General features: G+C 56.1%; 1 protein-coding gene across 2 annotated transcripts; it reads right to left on the bottom strand.

Annotated features, from left to right (window-relative positions):
- Positions 1-5,459: 5,459 nt before the first annotated feature.
- ACTB (actin beta) lies at positions 5,460-8,886 on the bottom strand. Of its 2 annotated transcripts, XM_025426292.3 has the most exons (6): positions 8,777-8,886; positions 7,905-8,033; positions 7,540-7,779; positions 6,648-7,086; positions 6,375-6,556; positions 5,460-6,270 (listed from the first exon to the last, which is right to left on the bottom strand). In XM_025426292.3, the coding sequence occupies exons 2-6, from the start codon at positions 8,025-8,027 to the stop codon at positions 6,127-6,129; spliced, it is 1,128 nt and encodes a 375-aa protein (XP_025282077.1). In that variant the 5' UTR covers positions 8,028-8,033; positions 8,777-8,886; the 3' UTR covers positions 5,460-6,126. The 2 variants fall into 2 exon arrangements, with proteins under 2 accessions (XP_025282077.1, XP_048967123.1); XM_049111166.1 differs by lacking the exons at positions 7,540-7,779; positions 7,905-8,033; positions 8,777-8,886 and adding an exon at positions 7,397-7,423.
- Between the last annotated feature and the right edge of the window lie 8,612 nt (positions 8,887-17,498).

The following is a 17,498-nucleotide window of genomic DNA, read 5'->3' as shown; positions in this document are numbered from 1 at the left end:
ATCCTGGGGTCTCAGGATCAAGTCCCTTTTCGAGCTCCCTGCGTGGAGCCTGCTTCTCTGTCTGCCTGGGTCTCTGCCTCTGTGTGTGTGTGTGTCTCACGAATAAATAAATAATATCTTTATTTTATTTTTTTAATAAATAATATCTTAAAAAAATTTTTTTAATAAAATAACCAAAAAACACCAAACCCATACAGTGTAGGCACCAAGAGTGACCCCTAACATAAACTATGGATTCTGAAAAAAAAAAAAAAAAAAACTATGGATTCTGGATGATAATGACGTGTTGGTATAGGTTCATCAGTGGTAACAAATGCATCACTCTGGTAGGCGATGTTGACGCTGAGGGCAGCTGTGCCTGTGTGGGAGCAGGGGATATATGGGAAATCTCTGTACTTTCAATTTTTATGTGAACCTAAAACTGCTCTATAAAGTCAAGACAGGGATCCCTGGGTGGCACAGCGGTTTAGCGCCTGCCTTTGGCCCAGGGCGTGATCCTGGAGACCCGGGATCGAATCCCACATCGGGCTCCCGGTGCATGGAGCCTGCTTCTCCCTCTGCCTATGTCTCTGCCTCTCTCTCTCTCTCTCTCTCTCTGTGACTATCATAAATAAATAAAAATTTAAAAAAAATTAAAAAAAAATAAAGTCAAGACAAATAAATTAATTAATTAATAAATTAATTAATTAGATATAAATATAAATAAATAAAAAGTCAAGACTAGGGGCACCTGGATGGCTCAGTGGTTGAGCATCGGCTCAGGGCGTGATCCTGGTTCTCGGGATCAAGTTCCGCATCAGGCTCCCTGAAAGGAACCTGCTTCTCCCTCTGTATGTGTCTCTGCCTCTGTGTGTCTCTAATGAATAAATAAAATCTTTTTATTTTTATTATTTTTTTAATAAATTTTTATTTATGAGAGAGAGAGAGAGAGAGAGAGAGGCAGAGACACAGGCAGAGGGAGAAGCAGGCTCCATGCACCGGGAGCCCAACGTGGGATTCGATCCTGGGTCTTCAGGATCGTGCCCTGGGCCAAAGGCAGGCGCCAAACCGCTGCGCCACCCAGGGATCCCCAAATAAAATCTTTTTTAAAAAACTAAAGACTATTAATATTTTTGTATTGAGTATCGCTGACACAGTTACATTAGTCTCAGGTGTAAAAAATCCCTTCATTAAAAAAAAAATATTTTGAGTTCAGGAGTCACACACTCTACCCACTGAGCCAGCCAAAACACTCCTGAATTCTTAGTTTTAATTAATTTAAATTAAATTTAAATGGTCATATATGGTCATATATAGCTAGTGGCCCCTATGGGACAGGACTATGAGCTCTATGAGGGAAGAGGCGATGTCCCCTAGCATTGTATGGCTGCTCAAATAGAAGTTGAGGGGCACCTAGGTCAATGAAGCGTCTGCCTTCAGCCCAGGTCATGATCCCCGAGTCCCAGGATCGAGCCCTACATCAGGCTCCCTGCTCAGTGGGGAGTCTGTTTCTCCCTCTCCCTCTCTCAATGCCTGTGCCTGTGCTCCCTCTCTCTTTAAAGATTTATTTATTTATTCATGAGAGACACAGAAAGAGAGAGAGAGAGAGAGAGAGAGAGACATAGGCAGAGGGAGAAGCAGGCTCCCCGCAGAGAGCCCAATGTGGGACCCAATCCCGGATTCCGGGATCACGCCCTGAGCTGAAGGCAGATGCTCAACTGCTGAGCCACCCAGGCGTCTCTCTCTCTCTTAAATAAATAAAATCTCTTTTAAAAAAATTGAATAATGAATGACTGCATGAGCAAGCATGAACCACTTGGCAGGGGTCTCCGGATGGTTCCAGCCTCTGTGTCCCTTGGGTGATTCCAGGCCAGAGCAGGTGTTCAAATCCTGCCACTGCCACCTCAGAGCTGCGTTACCCTCCAAGCCTGTGTCCCCACAAGGAAGGTGACTGCCCTGGGACCTGAACCTCTGTGTGTCCACACCACCAGGATCCAGGAAGAAATGTCAGGATGAAAGGGAGGAACTGAGCCCCCGTGCCTACCAGGATTCCCCAGGGGAATCAATCTATCTATCTATCTATCTATCTATCTATCTATCTATCTATCTATCTATCTATCTGAGGAGGGCTGCTTTGCAGAAGAGGGCCATTCCTGAGAGATGGATCTGGGCGTATTAGAAAGGTGAGCCTGAGTGTCAGGGCCGCCTCATGGGGGAGCCAGCCACCTGAGAAAGCTGGGAGCTTCCCGTCCCAGGGTAGAGCAAGCCAAGAGGAAGGGGGAGGTGTCAGAGTAGAGAAGGATCAGGTGGGGGCGAGCCTTGAGGTGTCTGGCCGCTGATCCACCAGGCTACACAGGTGTTAGGTTCCAGCTTTCTCACATGAGGCAGTGACCTGGGGCCAGCCATCACTGTCCTCTTGGCTGTGGCTTCGTATCCAGTGCACAGTAGACAAGAAGTAGTAGCATCCTCTCACTTGGCCTTTTCTGGGGTCAGGCTTCCTGGTGTTGGGCCTTTGCTCCAAGCCAGGCAGCAAATGGCCAGCTTTGAGAGAAGGGCCCAAAGGACTCTCAAGGTCAAGCATGTGTGATTCAGCTGCACTTCCAGAGCCTTACAAGCAAAGAGATTGGTGGGGCACCTGCTCACAACCCACTCTAGGTGGATGTTCCCATTTCCCAGACAGGTACATAGATGGTGATATGACTCCTCAAGACCACTTAGATAAGACATAGGGCCCCATGGGCAGCCTGGGTGGCTCAGCGGTTTAAGCGCCTGCCTTCGGCCCAGGGTGTGATCCTGGTGTTCCGGGATCGAGTCCCACATCAGGCTCCCTGCATGGAGCCTGCTTCTCCCTCTGCCTGTGTCTCTGCCTCTCTCTCTCTCTCTCTCTCTCTCATGAATAAGTAAATAAATAAATAAAATATTAAAAAAAAAAAAAAAGACATAGGGCCCCAGCCACCGTGCTGTTCTGTTTCAGTGTTGTCTCCATTCCCCTGGCCTCTGTTCCTGATCATTCCACGCCTCTGTCTGCTACATGCAAGCCTACACCTCCACCTGCCCAACAAGCCCACACCTCCACCTGCTCAGCTGACTCTGCCTCCGGCAGCTCAGGAACCCTCTTCCCAAAAAGCCTTTTGGGGAAGCCTCTTACCCCAGAGTGACACCTCCCCACTCCCCAGTCAGCTGTCTTTATGGTCCTTTTTCTTTTCTTTTTTTAAATATATTTTTTAAGATCTTTATTTATTTATTCATGAGAGGCACGGAGAGAGAGAGAGGCAGAGACACAGGCAGAGGGGGAAGCAGGCTCCATGCAGGGAGCCCAACGGGGGACTCGATTCCGGGTCTCCAGAATCAGGCCCTGGGCTGAAGGCAGTTGCTCAACCACTGAGCCACCCAGGTGCCCCTGTTTTTCTTTTTGCTCAAAAGAGACGAAATGATGAGTGCTTTTTTTCCTCCTTCTTTAATCTGCATTTCTTAGTGGTTGTTGGGGTTTTTTTTCTAGTTTTATGGAGATGCAATTTGCTAGGTTTTGACAGGTGTGTGCACCGTGACACCTGACTCTTAACCCCCACCCTGGACCAGCATAGTGAGCACCTAAATCACCCTGTGGTCCTGCATCCTTACTCACTTGCAGCCTCTGTTCTCCCTCCTCATCACAACTAGGCACTGTACCTTCATTTGTTGGCCTAATATTATATTTCCCCTTTACGCTGTGTGCCTCATGTGGGCAGGGAGCACATCTGGTTTCTTCTCCACTGCGCCCCCGGTCCCTGGCACAATGCCTGGTACAAATAATGGTTGGAGAGAGGAAGGAAGGAGGAAGGGTAGAAAGGAACAAGGAAGGAAAGGCAGGCCCAGCATACACTGGGCCCTTAAAAGGGATCCCTGGGTGGCACAGCAGTTTGGCACCTGCCTTTGGCCCAGGGCGCGATTCTGGAGACCCGGGATCGAATCCCACATCGGGCTCCCGGTGCATGGAGCCTGCTTCTCCCTCTGCCTGTGTCTCTGCCTCTCTCTCTATCATAAATAAATAAAAATTAAAAAAAAAAATGCTTGTCGAGTGAATATGTGGCCCCTGGTGGAAACTTGCAGCACAGAGCCCAGGGCTTTCATCACCTCTGAGTAGGATCACAAGAGCTGGAACTGGCGGGCGGGCAGGCGGCGGGGGGGGGGGGGGGGGGGGGGGGGGGGGGGGCGGGGGCGCGCGACACAGGACTCCTGGCATCCTGGGCATGCTGCTGTATCACTTCCTCTGGGCCAGCTGTGTGCACATCAGAGAGGTAGCCTAGGATCAAAGGAATGGGACTGCTTCTGGAGCCCACTCCACACACCCACTGTGGTGTTTTATGTACTGAACTAGGAAAACCTGCCAAGGTGAGCTCAGGGGATCATCACAAGTCTTGTTGGGTTTTGGAAGCCATCAGGTCTTAGATTTTGTGCCCACTGACCCGTCACCTTGCTGAGTAGAATTACTTGGGTCCCTCCAAACTTGCTACAACACCAAGAGATTCCAAGGCACGCCCGGCCCTTAGGAGGGTCTTTGCTCTTCTGTAAGGTGGGAGGCAGTGGGCCACCATATTCCCAGGGTCCACAGTGCCCCAAAGGTGCAGCCCAGGGCTGGAGGGAGCCCCAGGCCCATGGAGGGAGGGGCAAGGCCCCTCAAGATCTCAAATCTAGATTGGCTGGATTCTGGGCCTCCTACTCCCTCTGGAGAAAGGAGGGCAAGGGGCACCCTGCATGGAGGTCGTCCACTTTGCCACAGCTTCTAGCTGACCTTAAGGCAGGCCAGTCTTGGAGCACTGCATTAAAGTCAGAAAACACTTTCAGCGCCAGTCAGACCCTGCCCCCCAGGAGCGGCCTGCACTGGAAACCCAGGCTGAATGCACAATAAGGGACGCATCCCAAGGCAGAATCCAGACCCCGGGGAAGGACTTGCCCAGAGCCAATTAGAGCACTCTGCAACCGGACATGCCTTCACACCCGGGCACCGGACGGGCCCCGGACGCCACCAGGATGCTGCCCTGCAGAATCCCAGCTCAAGTGCTTTCTTTGGCTACTAGGGAAGGATCATCCCAGGAGAGCTGGCAGAAAAGGTGGAAGCCCACCCAGAGAGTCTTGTGGCCAATCAGGAAGGACAACAGACAGCTAAGACAAAGGTACATGGTCTAGGAGCCCCCACCCCAAAAGGACACCAAACTCAGACGTCCCAATACCAGGAGGTCGGCACCTGGAATACCGACCCTCCCCCTTTTTAGTATAGGCTGCCCACTTTCCTGAAGCATCTGGGCCCCAGAACTTTGAGAAATAGGGGTATACAGTTATCAAGTCTAGGCCAGTACCCATAATTCCCCTCAATCCACCTCTCACCCTAGGACTCTTAAAATGTCAAGGTTAGATGCCCCTGATCCCCCTTCCAAGATAGGGACAGCTTGGTCCCCCTGCTGCCCCACCCTTCTCCCCAACACCCAAGAAGCCACATCTCCTTTCTTTAAGGTGTGCACTTTATTGAACTGGTCTCAAGTCAGTGTACAGGTAAGCCCTGGATGCCTCCATGCCTCAGCCCCACTCCCAGGGAGACCAAAAGCCTTCATAAATCTTCAATTGGGGGACAAAAAACAAGGGCCGTGATGGCAGACCATTCAAAATAAAACAAAAAGAACAAGTATTAAGGCGAAGATTAAAAAAAATTTGGACTACATAATTTACACAAAAGCAATTCTCTTTCCCTCCCCTGTGTGGACTCGGGCGAGGACAGGCCCTTCTCTGCAGGGAGAAACGGGGTGGCTTTTGGGAAGGCAAAGGACTTCCTGTAACAATGCATCTCACGATATTTGGAATGACTATTAAAAAAAAAAAAAAGAACAATGTACAATCAAAGTCCTCGGCCACATTGTAGAACTTTGGGGATGCTCGCTCCAACCCACTGCTGTCACCTTCTCCGTTCCAGTTTTTAAATCCTGAGTCAAGCGCCAAAAAAACAAAACAAAACCGAAAAAAAAAATAAAAAAAAAAATAAAAAAAATTAAAAATTCAAAAACAAAAATTAAAAAAAAAAAAAAAACAAATAAAGCCATGCCAATCTCATCTCGGTTTCTGCGCAAGTTAGGTTTTGTCAAGAAAGGGTGTAACGCAACTAAAGTAACAGTCCGCCTAGAAGCATTTGCGGTGGACGATGGAGGGGCCGGACTCGTCGTACTCCTGCTTGCTGATCCACATTTGCTGGAAGGTGGACAGTGAGGCCAGGATGGAGCCCCCAATCCACACAGAGTACTTGCGCTCAGGGGGTGCGATGATCTGGGGGAAGAAGAGTAGAGTGAGCATGAGATCCAGCCCTGGAAGGCAGAGGAGCAAGCCCACGGGAGCCACCCCCACGTGCCCAGGCCAGCTAAGTCCCCAACCTTGATCTTCATTGTGCTGGGTGCCAGGGCAGTGATCTCCTTCTGCATCCTGTCAGCGATGCCAGGGTACATGGTGGTTCCACCAGACAGCACTGTGTTGGCATAGAGGTCCTTGCGGATGTCAACGTCACACTTCATGATGGAGTTGAAGGTAGTTTCATGGATGCCGCAGGATTCCATGCCTGGGAGGAAACAGAAGCTGGACTTAGCTTCAGGGGGTGGCCACGAGGGGGACTCTGCGGTGGGGGGGGGGGAGGGAGGCTGGTCACTTACCCAGGAAGGAAGGCTGGAAGAGAGCCTCTGGGCAGCGGAACCGCTCGTTGCCAATAGTGATGACCTGCCCGTCGGGCAGCTCATAGCTCTTCTCCAGGGAGGAGCTGGAGGCCGCGGTGGCCATCTCCTGCTCGAAGTCCAGGGCCACATAACACAGCTTCTCCTTGATGTCACGCACGATTTCCCGCTCGGCGGTGGTGGTGAAGCTGTAGCCACGCTCCGTGAGGATCTTCATGAGGTAGTCGGTCAGGTCCCGGCCAGCCAGGTCCAGACGCAAGATGGCATGGGGGAGGGCGTACCCCTCATAGATGGGCACCGTGTGGGTGACCCCGTCACCGGAGTCCATCACGATGCCAGTGGTGCGGCCAGAGGCGTACAGGGACAGCACAGCCTGGATGGCCACGTACATGGCTGGGGTGTTGAAAGTCTCGAACATGATCTGTAGGAGGAGAGGGGCCAAGTCACGCTCCGGAAACCACCACCAGAAGTGGCCAGGCCAGACCGGGAACATGCAGAGAAAAGTGCAAGGAACACAGCTACATGTGCTGGGGATCCTGGGATGGGGATTCACTTCAGACCTACTGTGCACCTACTGAATACACACTCCAAGGCCACTTGACACAAGCCTCATTGGCTTTGTCACACGAGCCAGTGTTAGTACCTACACTCACAGCATCTTATAACCTCAAACACCTAATCAGAAAGGCAAACACCAGAAAAGATGCCATCTGGGAATAAGCAAATAGAACCTGCAGAGTTTCCAAAGAAGACTCAGTTCAAAGAAGAAAATCCTAGGAGAATGGCAGAAGAAAGAACAAGTGAGAAAGGGCGTGGCACGGAAAAGCAAGAAAGGATGGGGTGGCCGCCCACAAAAGGCCAGCGGGCCACTGACCTGGGTCATCTTCTCACGGTTGGCCTTGGGGTTCAGGGGGGCCTCGGTCAGCAGCACCGGGTGCTCCTCGGGGGCCACGCGCAGCTCGTTGTAGAAGGTGTGGTGCCAGATCTTCTCCATGTCGTCCCAGTTGGTGACGATGCCGTGCTCAATGGGGTACTTCAGGGTCAGGATGCCCCTCTTGCTCTGGGCCTCATCGCCCACGTAGGAGTCCTTCTGGCCCATGCCCACCATCACGCCCTGCGGAAGGAGGGGCGAGGCGCCCTGAGCGCGGGCCCGGGGCCCCAGAGAGCCACCCCGAAAGCCGAAGGCCAGGCCCTCCCCCTCCCCCTCCCCCCAGGTCACACGCGAGGCCGGCGCCCTACCTGGTGCCGGGGGCGCCCCACGATGGAGGGGAAGACGGCCCGGGGGGCGTCGTCGCCTGCGAAGCCGGCCTTGCACATGCCGGAGCCGTTGTCGACCACAAGCGCAGCGATATCGTCATCCATGGCGAACTGCGGGGACCGCGGGGCCTGAGCCGGGGGTCGGGTGGGGCCGCCCCCGCCCAGCCCACTTCCGGCGCGCCGCAGCCTCGAGCCGCCAGGGGGCGCCGGCGCGCGCCCACATTGGGGACAAAGGCGGCCGGGCCGGCAGCGTTATTACCATAAAAGGCAAACGCTGGTTAGAGGCGGCCCCGCGGCGCGCGGCAGGAAGCCAGGCCCCCGCCCCCTCCCCACCCGGGGCTGGCTCCGCCCCCGCCCCGTTCAAAAACGCGCCGGCCGGGATGGCGCGAGGCGGACACGCCTGCGGGAGCCGGCGGCGCGGGGAGGAAGTGCGCGCAGGCGCCCTCGCGCCGCGGCGACCCCACCCCTTCCGGCCGGCCGCGGCCTGGGGCCCAAGCGCGCACGCGCATGCGCAGCCGCGCGCCCAGCCCCCACCCGCCTGGCGGGGCAGCCGCCGCGCCCTCCCACCCACCCGGCCGCCCGCCGCTGCGCCGGGCAGCCCGAGAGAGCGGACGAACCGAACCGGGCGGCCCGCTGGGATAGAGAGCCGCGGCCGCCTAGGCCGGGGTAGCAGCACACCGGGGGCGCGCGGTGCGAGCGCAGTCCCGGCCCGAGCGAGGGGCGCGCGGCCCCTCTGTCCGCCCGGCGGCTCTGTCCGTGCGCGGGGCCGGAGGCCGAGGGGCCCGCCCGGAGGCGGCGGAGGCGGAGGCGGAGGCGGCGCGGGGCCGCAGCGCCGGGCCGGCCCGGGGCCTTACCTGGGGGTGGTAGTAAACCGGCGGCGGCGGCGGCGGAGCGGCGAGGGCGAGGGGCCTGTGCTCGCGGGGTGGACGCGGTCTCGGCGGTGGCTGCGCGTCGCGCCGCCGGGTTTTATAGGGCGCCGCTGCGGCCGCTCGAGCCATAAAAGGCAACTTTCGGAACGGCGCGCGCTGATTGGCCCCACGCCGCTCACTCACCGGCCTCGCAGCACAGTGCAGCATTTTTTTACCCCCTCTCCCCTCCTTTTGCAAAAAAAAAAAAGAGAGAGAGAAAGAGAGAACGAGCCGGGCTGGGAGAGAGCGAGAGCGAGATTGAGGAAGAGGAGGAGGGAGAGAGTTTTGGCGTCGGCCGCCCTTGGGTGCTGGGCCCCTGCACGCCGCCCTGCCGGGCAGTCACCGCTCCGGCCCCCAGTGTTCTCCACCCTGGGACCCTCCGGGTGGAGACATCACAGAAGCAGGGAGCACCCCACTGGGCAAGGGTCAGCATGGGTGCTGGGGTCCCTGGTTGCTGTGGGTGCTTAAGGAACAGTTGCAGGGGGAGGATTGTTCAACCTCAACTCAACGGCCTGGAAAGCCTGGATTGGGGCGGGGGTCTCTGCCTGGAGGTGCTCAGCTTGTTAAGTGAGGGGCACTACTACTCAGGGACCTGGCGCAGAGTGGTATGGTGTGTGGGGAGTCAGGGAGCGTGTGGCCACTTAACAGGGGCCTCAGGCCCCAGAGACAGGACAGGCATCAGGAGCAAGTGGCTGGAAGTTCCCTGTGAAGAGAGCTCCAAGCTTCCCCTGCAGCAGGCCTGGAGGTGGGCTCTGTAGAGCAGAGAAACTGTTCCCATGGAGCCAGACTGCTTCCAAGAGCTGCCTGGTCACACCCAGCCAAGCCAGACCTGGGCCGTTAGCCCACGACCCAGGCAGCTGCTGGGCAAAGGCAGGCAGGGCTGCTCAGCAGCCTGGGGCCCACCATCCATCCTCTGTCATGTGTAGCCACAGCGGAACTGCTGTCCTAAACCATCTGGAGCCTGCCAAGGATCCTTAATGCCCCAGGGATGGGTTAAGCTGGGGGGGGGGGGCGGGCAGGATGGCAGGGACAGGAGCTGAAGACCAGCTGCCCTCAGCGAAGACCCTCTCCTTGTCACCCTTTCCTGCCTGGGTTCCTCCACCAAACACTGGGCAAGATCTGGGTGCCCAGGAGTGTTCTGGGTGGCTCCCTGCTCTGAGAGCTGCCAGTCTGGCAGGCAGAGCCTGTACCCAGATGGTGGTCAACAATGATCCTTGAGTGGCAGACAAAAGCCCAGGGGCTGTGGGACCACAGAGGGCCATCAGCCTAGAGGACTGCTCTACAGAGCCTTCTTGGAGGTGGTGACAGGAAGTTGAATTTTCACACAGCAGGAAGGGTGGTCTAGGTAGGGACACTGGCCTGTAGCCACTGGTCTGTCTAGGCACCCCAAGCCTGCCCAGGGCTTTGCTGCACGTAGTAGGTGCTTCTGCGTTGGGCATTGAAACCAGTGAACCATTAGTCTATATATGGATGTGCAGTCCTTGGCCAGAGAAGCAGTGGCCTGGTCCTGCCTACCACAGGTGGCTGGCCGAAAGGCACTTTGCAGTTACAGGGGCCACATCTAGTGGGAAGGGTAACCATCACCCAGCGCACAGCAGAATCCTCAGGCTCAGAGCCACATGCCAGCATCCCCAGAGAACTGCCAGGAGCCTCGCTGCAGCTCTCCAATCACCGCTCCGGGCTTGGGGGAATGTTCCCAGCCTGTCCACTCCCTGCCTCCCAGGGACTGCTCTGTCCCTGGCCTTATAGCTCTCAGTCATGGGCATCAGGCCAGCCAGCTGCCCTGGGGCCTGTCAACCCTGCGATTCAGGGGCTGGGGAGCAACTCTCTTTTTTGCCTGTCAGTAAGGGCTGCTCGTGGCCATTGGCTGATCCTGCAGGGGGGCTGAGCAGGCTGGGACTAGGGCTGCAGGGCCACGGACAGACGGACAGACGGACAGACGGAAGGCTCTAGGGCGGTTCTAGGCAGCTGTGTGGGGCGGAGAGCAGGCCTGCTCCCCAAGCAGGAAGCAGGACCTGTGTAGCCACCTCGCTTGTTCTCCACCGGGGTGGGCCAAGGGCCCGCACCACCCCAACCTCACCTCAGACTGCAACACTCCCGGCACTAAGTCTGCAGCCATGAACTCCTGCTCCTGGTGCTCTCCTGGCATCCTTCACAGCCCATCACAAAAGGCCCTTTTGGTGGGGTGAGCCCTTTGGCATCTGCAGCCCATACTGCCCTTGCACTCAAGACACTGCACCGGGCTGGCATTTGCAGCTCGGCCTCCCCCACCAGACCTTGAGCCCTGGCTTCCACCTCTCCCACTGCACCCTCCCCAGGGCTCAGTGCTGGTGAATGAACAAGTGACTTGGTCACCAAGTGATCTTGGGTATCCTCACCCCTCCAAAAGGACTTTGGAAGAAGGAGGGCTTCGGGGGAGCAGTGGGGGGGAGGGGGCTGGGCCGCAAGCCTAGGGGGAGGGGAGGAGAAAAAGAGGAAGTGGAGCCTGCCAGAGGAAGGGGGAGGAGACATGCGGGAGAGGAAGTGAACAGGTTCTTTGCTTGGGAACTTTGCCCTTGCAGGGAGTTTTCAGAACTGTCACTGGGGCAGGCTCAGGCCCCAGACCCTTAGCCTGGCTCAGCCAATGGGGACTTTACCTGCTCTTGGGTGCTTTTTTTTTTCTCTTGTGGTCCCCCCCTAACCCGCAAGGCGTTCTAAGCAGGGGACATTTACAGCCCTCCCAAAGGACCACTCCCTGCCCCTCTCTAGAGACATAGCTGCCCAGCTACCTGGCCCTGGGTGCTTGAGCCCCACTGCTGCCCTACCAGGTGAGGACCCTGAGCTCCACTTCTTGGAAGGAACCGATGCGTGATGGAGGAGGGATGTGTGGCTTATGGACTGTTGGCTGGGGGAGGGGGTGGAGATGCTGCACTTAGGAGGTGCTCAGTGAGGGCTAACTGACGAATGAGGGTGTGGAACACTCTAGGTGACACACATCCTCTTTACAGATGAGGAAACTGAGGCACGTCTGGGAGTCCAATGTGAAAGACACTAGGTGCAGAGCCCCGGGGAGCCTCACACTGCCCCTTCGTAATAGTGTCCCCTGGAGTCTTCCCAGGGACTGGGTCCAAAGGCCATTACAAAGTCTAAATTCTTGGGTCCCACTTCCCTCCTCAGTGTTTATCTCCTGGGTTCCAGAGAGAAGAGCCACCAGCTTTTGGTCACATAGCAATAGGTCCTGAGGCCCCCAGCCTGCAGTCTCCAGCGACCTCTTTCCCCTGCCCTCCTTCCTTGCTCCTAGGATAGTCTCAAAAGGAGATTCTGGACCTCACAACTCCTGAGGGACTGGGCTTGCGTCTCTTATGCCCCCTGCCCAACTTTTCCTATGCCTCAGGGCCAGATCTTTGGGATGCCCCCTCCAGGAAGCCTGCCATGATTTCCTCCTTCCACTACCATAAAAACAGTAGTCTTCCTGCTTAGGGGAAACAACCCAGCTAGGATCACACAGCCAGGGCAACAGCCAGGAGCCAAACCTCCAGGATCACACGGCTCTTGCATTCGACATGCCAGCACCAACCAGCCAGGCATGCTTCCAGAGTGGAACAGCACCAGACACTGTTTTGAGCAACACTCTGCACAAAGCAGGTGTGATCCCAGAGACAGATGAGAGAGCAAATGAGAACTGGCTCTGCCACCAGGTTTCCTCAGGAAGGAGAGAGCTTCTTAAAGGGCAGTCAGAGAGCACCCCCCCCTCACCCACTCCCACCGCGCCCCCCCCCCCCCCCAGGAGATGAGCAACCAGCTGAAGGGAGCCCCCTAGGGCAGGAAGGCTGGGCTGGGCCCTCTGTGCACTCCTGGGCTGGAGCCAGGGCCTCAGTCCCCACCCAGACCTGGCCTTTAGCCATAGTCTCCGAGGGCCTCCGATGTCCCCGGGCTACCATGCTCCCTGAAAGTCATCCCCCCAAGGGGGATCCCCACCCTGGAGAAACTGGAAACTTCTGATATGTCTTGGGAGAGTTTTTAAAAATCCTTAAAAACCACCATGTCTCTTCCTGTGCCCCAGGGCACTCCGAGAAAGGCCTGGCCCTCCTGGGAAGTTCCCAGCCTTGCTTACTTGATTGAATTTTCAGAAATAGCAAACAAGCTTCCCTGGGCTCCCCACCTTCTACACGCACCAGCTGAGCCCGGTTGTTCGGGCCCTAGACTGGCTGCTGGGAGGGCTTGCAGTCCCCACTCCACAGACGAGAAACCTAGGCAATCCACACAGTGGACAGGGAGCCAGACCCTGGGACCTGAAGACCCTCCCAGGCAAACTAGGGGGCGTGGGGAGTCTAGGGTGTCCCGACCTCCCCCGCAGTTGTCCTGGGAGGGCCTCCAAGCCCACTCATCACAACAACTCCCCTGGTGCAGGTGGTGACCTGTCCAAAGCCACCTAGAGGCCAAGGTAGTTCTCGGACACCTGGCTCCTTTCATTTTCCAGACCAGGGCCTGCAAAGCCAGGCAACAGATAGGCCAACAGATGGGCAGGTCAGATCAAGTTGGGGTGGGGTCAGCACCAAGTTCAAGGCCAGGTGAGGTTCTGAAGGCCACTTGCCTGGACACCCTGGGGTGTGGGCAAACACACCCAGCCCAGCGGGAATCACAGGGACAAGAGGCAGCACACAGACCTTGCACCTGAGGCCTCTGTCCCCGGGCAGAGGGCATATGGCCCCCAGGGTATAGGAGCAGTCAGTGACACAGGATCTGAAGTCCCCAGGCTCTGTGGCTGAGCCCCCAGAGATCTGGTCAGTGTCCAGGCTCAACTGCTATCTGGCTGGATGGACTTCTTCCTGCTTCTCTCCTGCCTGGCTCAGGGGCCCCAGTGCTTGAGGAGGGGAGTGGAGGGGGAATGGAGGGAGAGAGGGAGGGAGGGAGGGGCGCCCCTCCTGGAGGGCCCGGGGAAGTGAAAGGGGAACGGAGAAGGGGGAAGGAGGTGGAAAGAGCAGGCGGGCGGGGCCCTGCTGACTCAGAGGCCAGGCTCACTCACCTCAGGGCTAAGCCTGGCCTCCCCGGTTCCTGAGAGTCCCTGAGGGCCTGCTCTGACCAGAGCCGGGCCTGCGTCACCACACAGAAATCTCACCTCACCCCTGCCAGCTCAACTGGAATCTCCCCATTTCTCAGACTAACAAACTGAGACCAGTGAGCGAGACTTGGTCCTGCAGTGGACAGCACCCTTTGACCCCACCACCGCACCCTTTAACTGGACCACCAGTGGGCAGTGGCAGAGCCAGGCTCGGGCTCGGCGTTGGCTCTGCCACCCTTCCTGGCCTTGGGGCACGCACACCGGGCCCCACGCGCGCCACTCCTCCGCAGGCGCCGCTCCTCCAGCCGCGGGGCCTGGGGCCCATCCAAGTGGAAACCTGATCAGTCATGGCCACGTAGCTGCGTAACCAGGGCCTGCCCGGCCAGAAATCTCAGCTGCTGCTGGGCTTGCCAGCAACCTGAGCAGGCTCTGTGGCTGGGCTTCCTGATGTCGCCCCATGCCTGGCCCTGTGCCAACTGCTGGGGACATCAGGGGACCCGCCCCCCACCGCCCTGGCCTGCCCTGTCCACTGGGGACACAGTCCTGTCTGGATGAGATTGGCCCTGTGCTAGCCCAGAGAAGAGGCCTAAGTCGTGGGCTTGGGTTTGATGCATCAGGCAGAGAAGGGGTTTCCCCAGCCCAGGCTTCTGATGGGGGCCAGTGGTAGAAGCCAGGGCCCCCCTTCCCCTCATTTCTGGGGCCACTAGGGAATCATTCTGGCTGTCTAATTAAGTCACCTGGGCTGCTGAAATCCCTAGCATTGGGGATGATGGGGGTTGGGGGGGCACACAGGTATGCTCACAGCTGTGACCCAAAACATGTAGTGACAAACTTGTGGGGTTGGTCCGGGACCAGGTGAGATTTAGCAATAAGCCCGCCATGCGCAGGGCTGGAAGGCCACACGCTGCACCCTCAGCAAAGGTGGGGTGAAGAGAGCCTCAGAGCAGATGGGGTAGCCCAGAAAGGAATGTAGCATCCTCCCTGCTCCATGAGACCCCACAGAATAGTCAGGTCAGCACAATGTGTCTCAGGGACCCCAGTCTTCCCTTCTTTGAACCACGTTGGGACTCTACGCTGATTCTGTTCTGTCACTCACGCATTGGATGTCCTTGGAAAGTAACTCAGCATCTCTGAGCCCACCAGGGTCAGTAAGACCATGTGTGGGTGGCACTGTCTGGGTGGGCCTTCTGGGACTTTCAGAAGCTTGTCACAGACACCCTCAAAGCTGGCCACCACCCACATCCTTAACAAAAGAGAAACCAAGGCCCAGAGATGGGCAGAGGCTTGCCCATTGTCACATAGCACATGTGGCAAGCCAGAGCTCAGGCCCGGGAGGCTGGAGGTTTGCATTTTGTGTGCCACTGGGAGGGCCAGGTGGGTCTGTCTGAAAGGATGCGGGACTGTGCTCTCCATGGCCAAAGGGGTGACAGCTCTAAGGCAACCTGAGCAGGCCCTAGCTTCATGGACAGCTCCCTTGTCCACTTGGGGCCTGTCTCTCCAGGATGGACGCTGCGTGCTTTGGCCTGGCATTCCCCACCTGGCCAAACCTAGTCCTGCCAACTTGCACAACTTCATTCCTTGTCCCTCTAGAACACATGGACTTGCTGAGTGAAGTAAGTCAGTCGGAGAAGGACAAACATTATATGTTCTCATTCATTTGGGGAATATAAATAATAGTGAAAGGGAATATAAGGGAAGGGAGAAGAAATGTGTGGGAAATATCAGAAAGGGAGACAGAACGTAAAGACTGCTAACTCTGGGAAACGAACTAGGGGTGGTAGAAGGGGAGGAGGGCGGGGGTGGGAGTGAATGGGTGATGGGCACTGGGGGTTATTCTGTATGTTAGTAAATTGAACACCAATAAAAAATAAATTAAAAAAAAAAAAAGAACACATGGACTTTAGGTCTCTCAAAGGGTCAGGCTCAGGACGAGGTAGGGCCCCTCCTTGCCCCCTCCCGAAACACTTACTCTGGGGTCCCCTCTCTGCAGGCTGGCTCATTATGGTACTCAGTAGGCAGCAGGACTGCAGGAGCAGATGTAAAGTTATAAGCGTCCAGCTCTGTCATCTCCCCTACTGGGGACATGGCTAAGCTGGTTGTGTGTTGGTGACCTTGGGCCAGGCACACTGTGTCTCTGTGGCATGAAGGCCATATACCTCTTCTTCATCCCAGGCTTGCTGATGGGGCCAGAAGGGGAGGGGTTCACTGGCCTTGCAGCCAGCTCTTGGTGGATGCCCTCCCTCCTGGGCCAGCTCCAGGGCCTCCTAGGAGGTGGAGGAGGAAAGCGCTGGAAAAGCCCCTTCTTCCCTCCCTTCCCCCCCCCACTGAGTGTGTGTAACATGTGTGAGCTCACAAGACAAATTAATGCCTCTCCCCGGCCCCCATGCTTGTCACACACAAAGCGGGGCCCTTGAGGGGTGGGTGTGGGGAGGAGAGAGCCAGTGACTACTGCCTTCTTCTTCATGTCCTTCTGGATTATTTTTGTTAAGATTTTATTTATTTATTCATAGAGACAGAGAGAGGCAGAGACACAGGCAGAGGGAGAAGCAGGCATCATACGGAGAGCCTGATGTGGGACTCATCCAGGGTCTCCAGGATCACGCCCTGGGCTGCAGGCAGTGCTAAACTGCTGCACCACCGCCACCGGGGCTGCTGGATTTTTTTTTTTTTTCACAAGATAAGACTGGCATGACATTTGAGCAAGGCAAGGCAAGGGGAGTGGGGGATGGTGAGCAAAAGACTTGAATGGAACAAGAGACCACCCAAATCTCCAAATCACCAATAAACATAAAAAGATGCTCTGGGCGCCTGGGTGGCTCAGTGGGTTAAGCATCTGACTCTTGGTTTCAGCTCAGGTCTTGATCTTGGGGTCATGAGTGTGAAACTCCACACCCAGTGTGAAGCCTATTTTTTTTTTGGGGGGGGGAAACCTACTTAAAAAAAAAAAAGATGCTCAACATCATGGGTCAAAGTGAAATGGAAATTAAAACCACACTGAGGGACGCCTGGGTGGCTCAGTGGTTGAGTGTCTGCCTTTGGCTCGGCTTGTGATCCTGGGGTCCTGGGGTGGAGTCCGAGGAGGGAGCCTGCTTCTCCGTCTGCCTGTGTCTCTGCCTCTCTCTGTGTGTCTCTCGTGAATAAATAAATAAAAATCTTTTTAAATTTTTTATTTATTTATTCACGAGAGATACAGAGAGCGAGAGAGAGCGAGTGCGGAAGAGACATAGGCAGAGGGAGAAGCAGGCTCCGTGCAGGGAGCCGGACATGGGACTCAATCCTGGTTCTCCAGAATCAGGCCCTGGGCTGAAGGCAGTGCCAAACCGCTGAGCCACCTGGGCTGCCCAAATTTTTTAAATTTAGTAAATAAAACCACACTAAGACACAGACTTATCCCTCCAGTGGCTGAGGTGAGGAGGACTGGCATACCAAGTGTTACTGGGGACGAGCAGATACTAGCAACACTCAGGGCTGGGATTTCCACAACCACCTTGGAAACTGTTCATAATACCCTGAAAATATGACCCAGCAATTCCACTCCTAGGCATTTATCCAAGAAAAATGAGTCCACGTGTCCACCAAAAGACATGCAGAAATGGTCGTGCATATTCACATATAGTATACAGCCAC

This window comes from Canis lupus, chromosome 6 (assembly GCF_003254725.2).
Source record: "Canis lupus dingo isolate Sandy chromosome 6, ASM325472v2, whole genome shotgun sequence".
Taxonomy (NCBI): Eukaryota; Metazoa; Chordata; class Mammalia; order Carnivora; family Canidae; genus Canis; species Canis lupus.
Note: the sequence above shows the minus strand (reverse complement) of the source record. Positions and strands in the feature narration are given on the sequence as shown.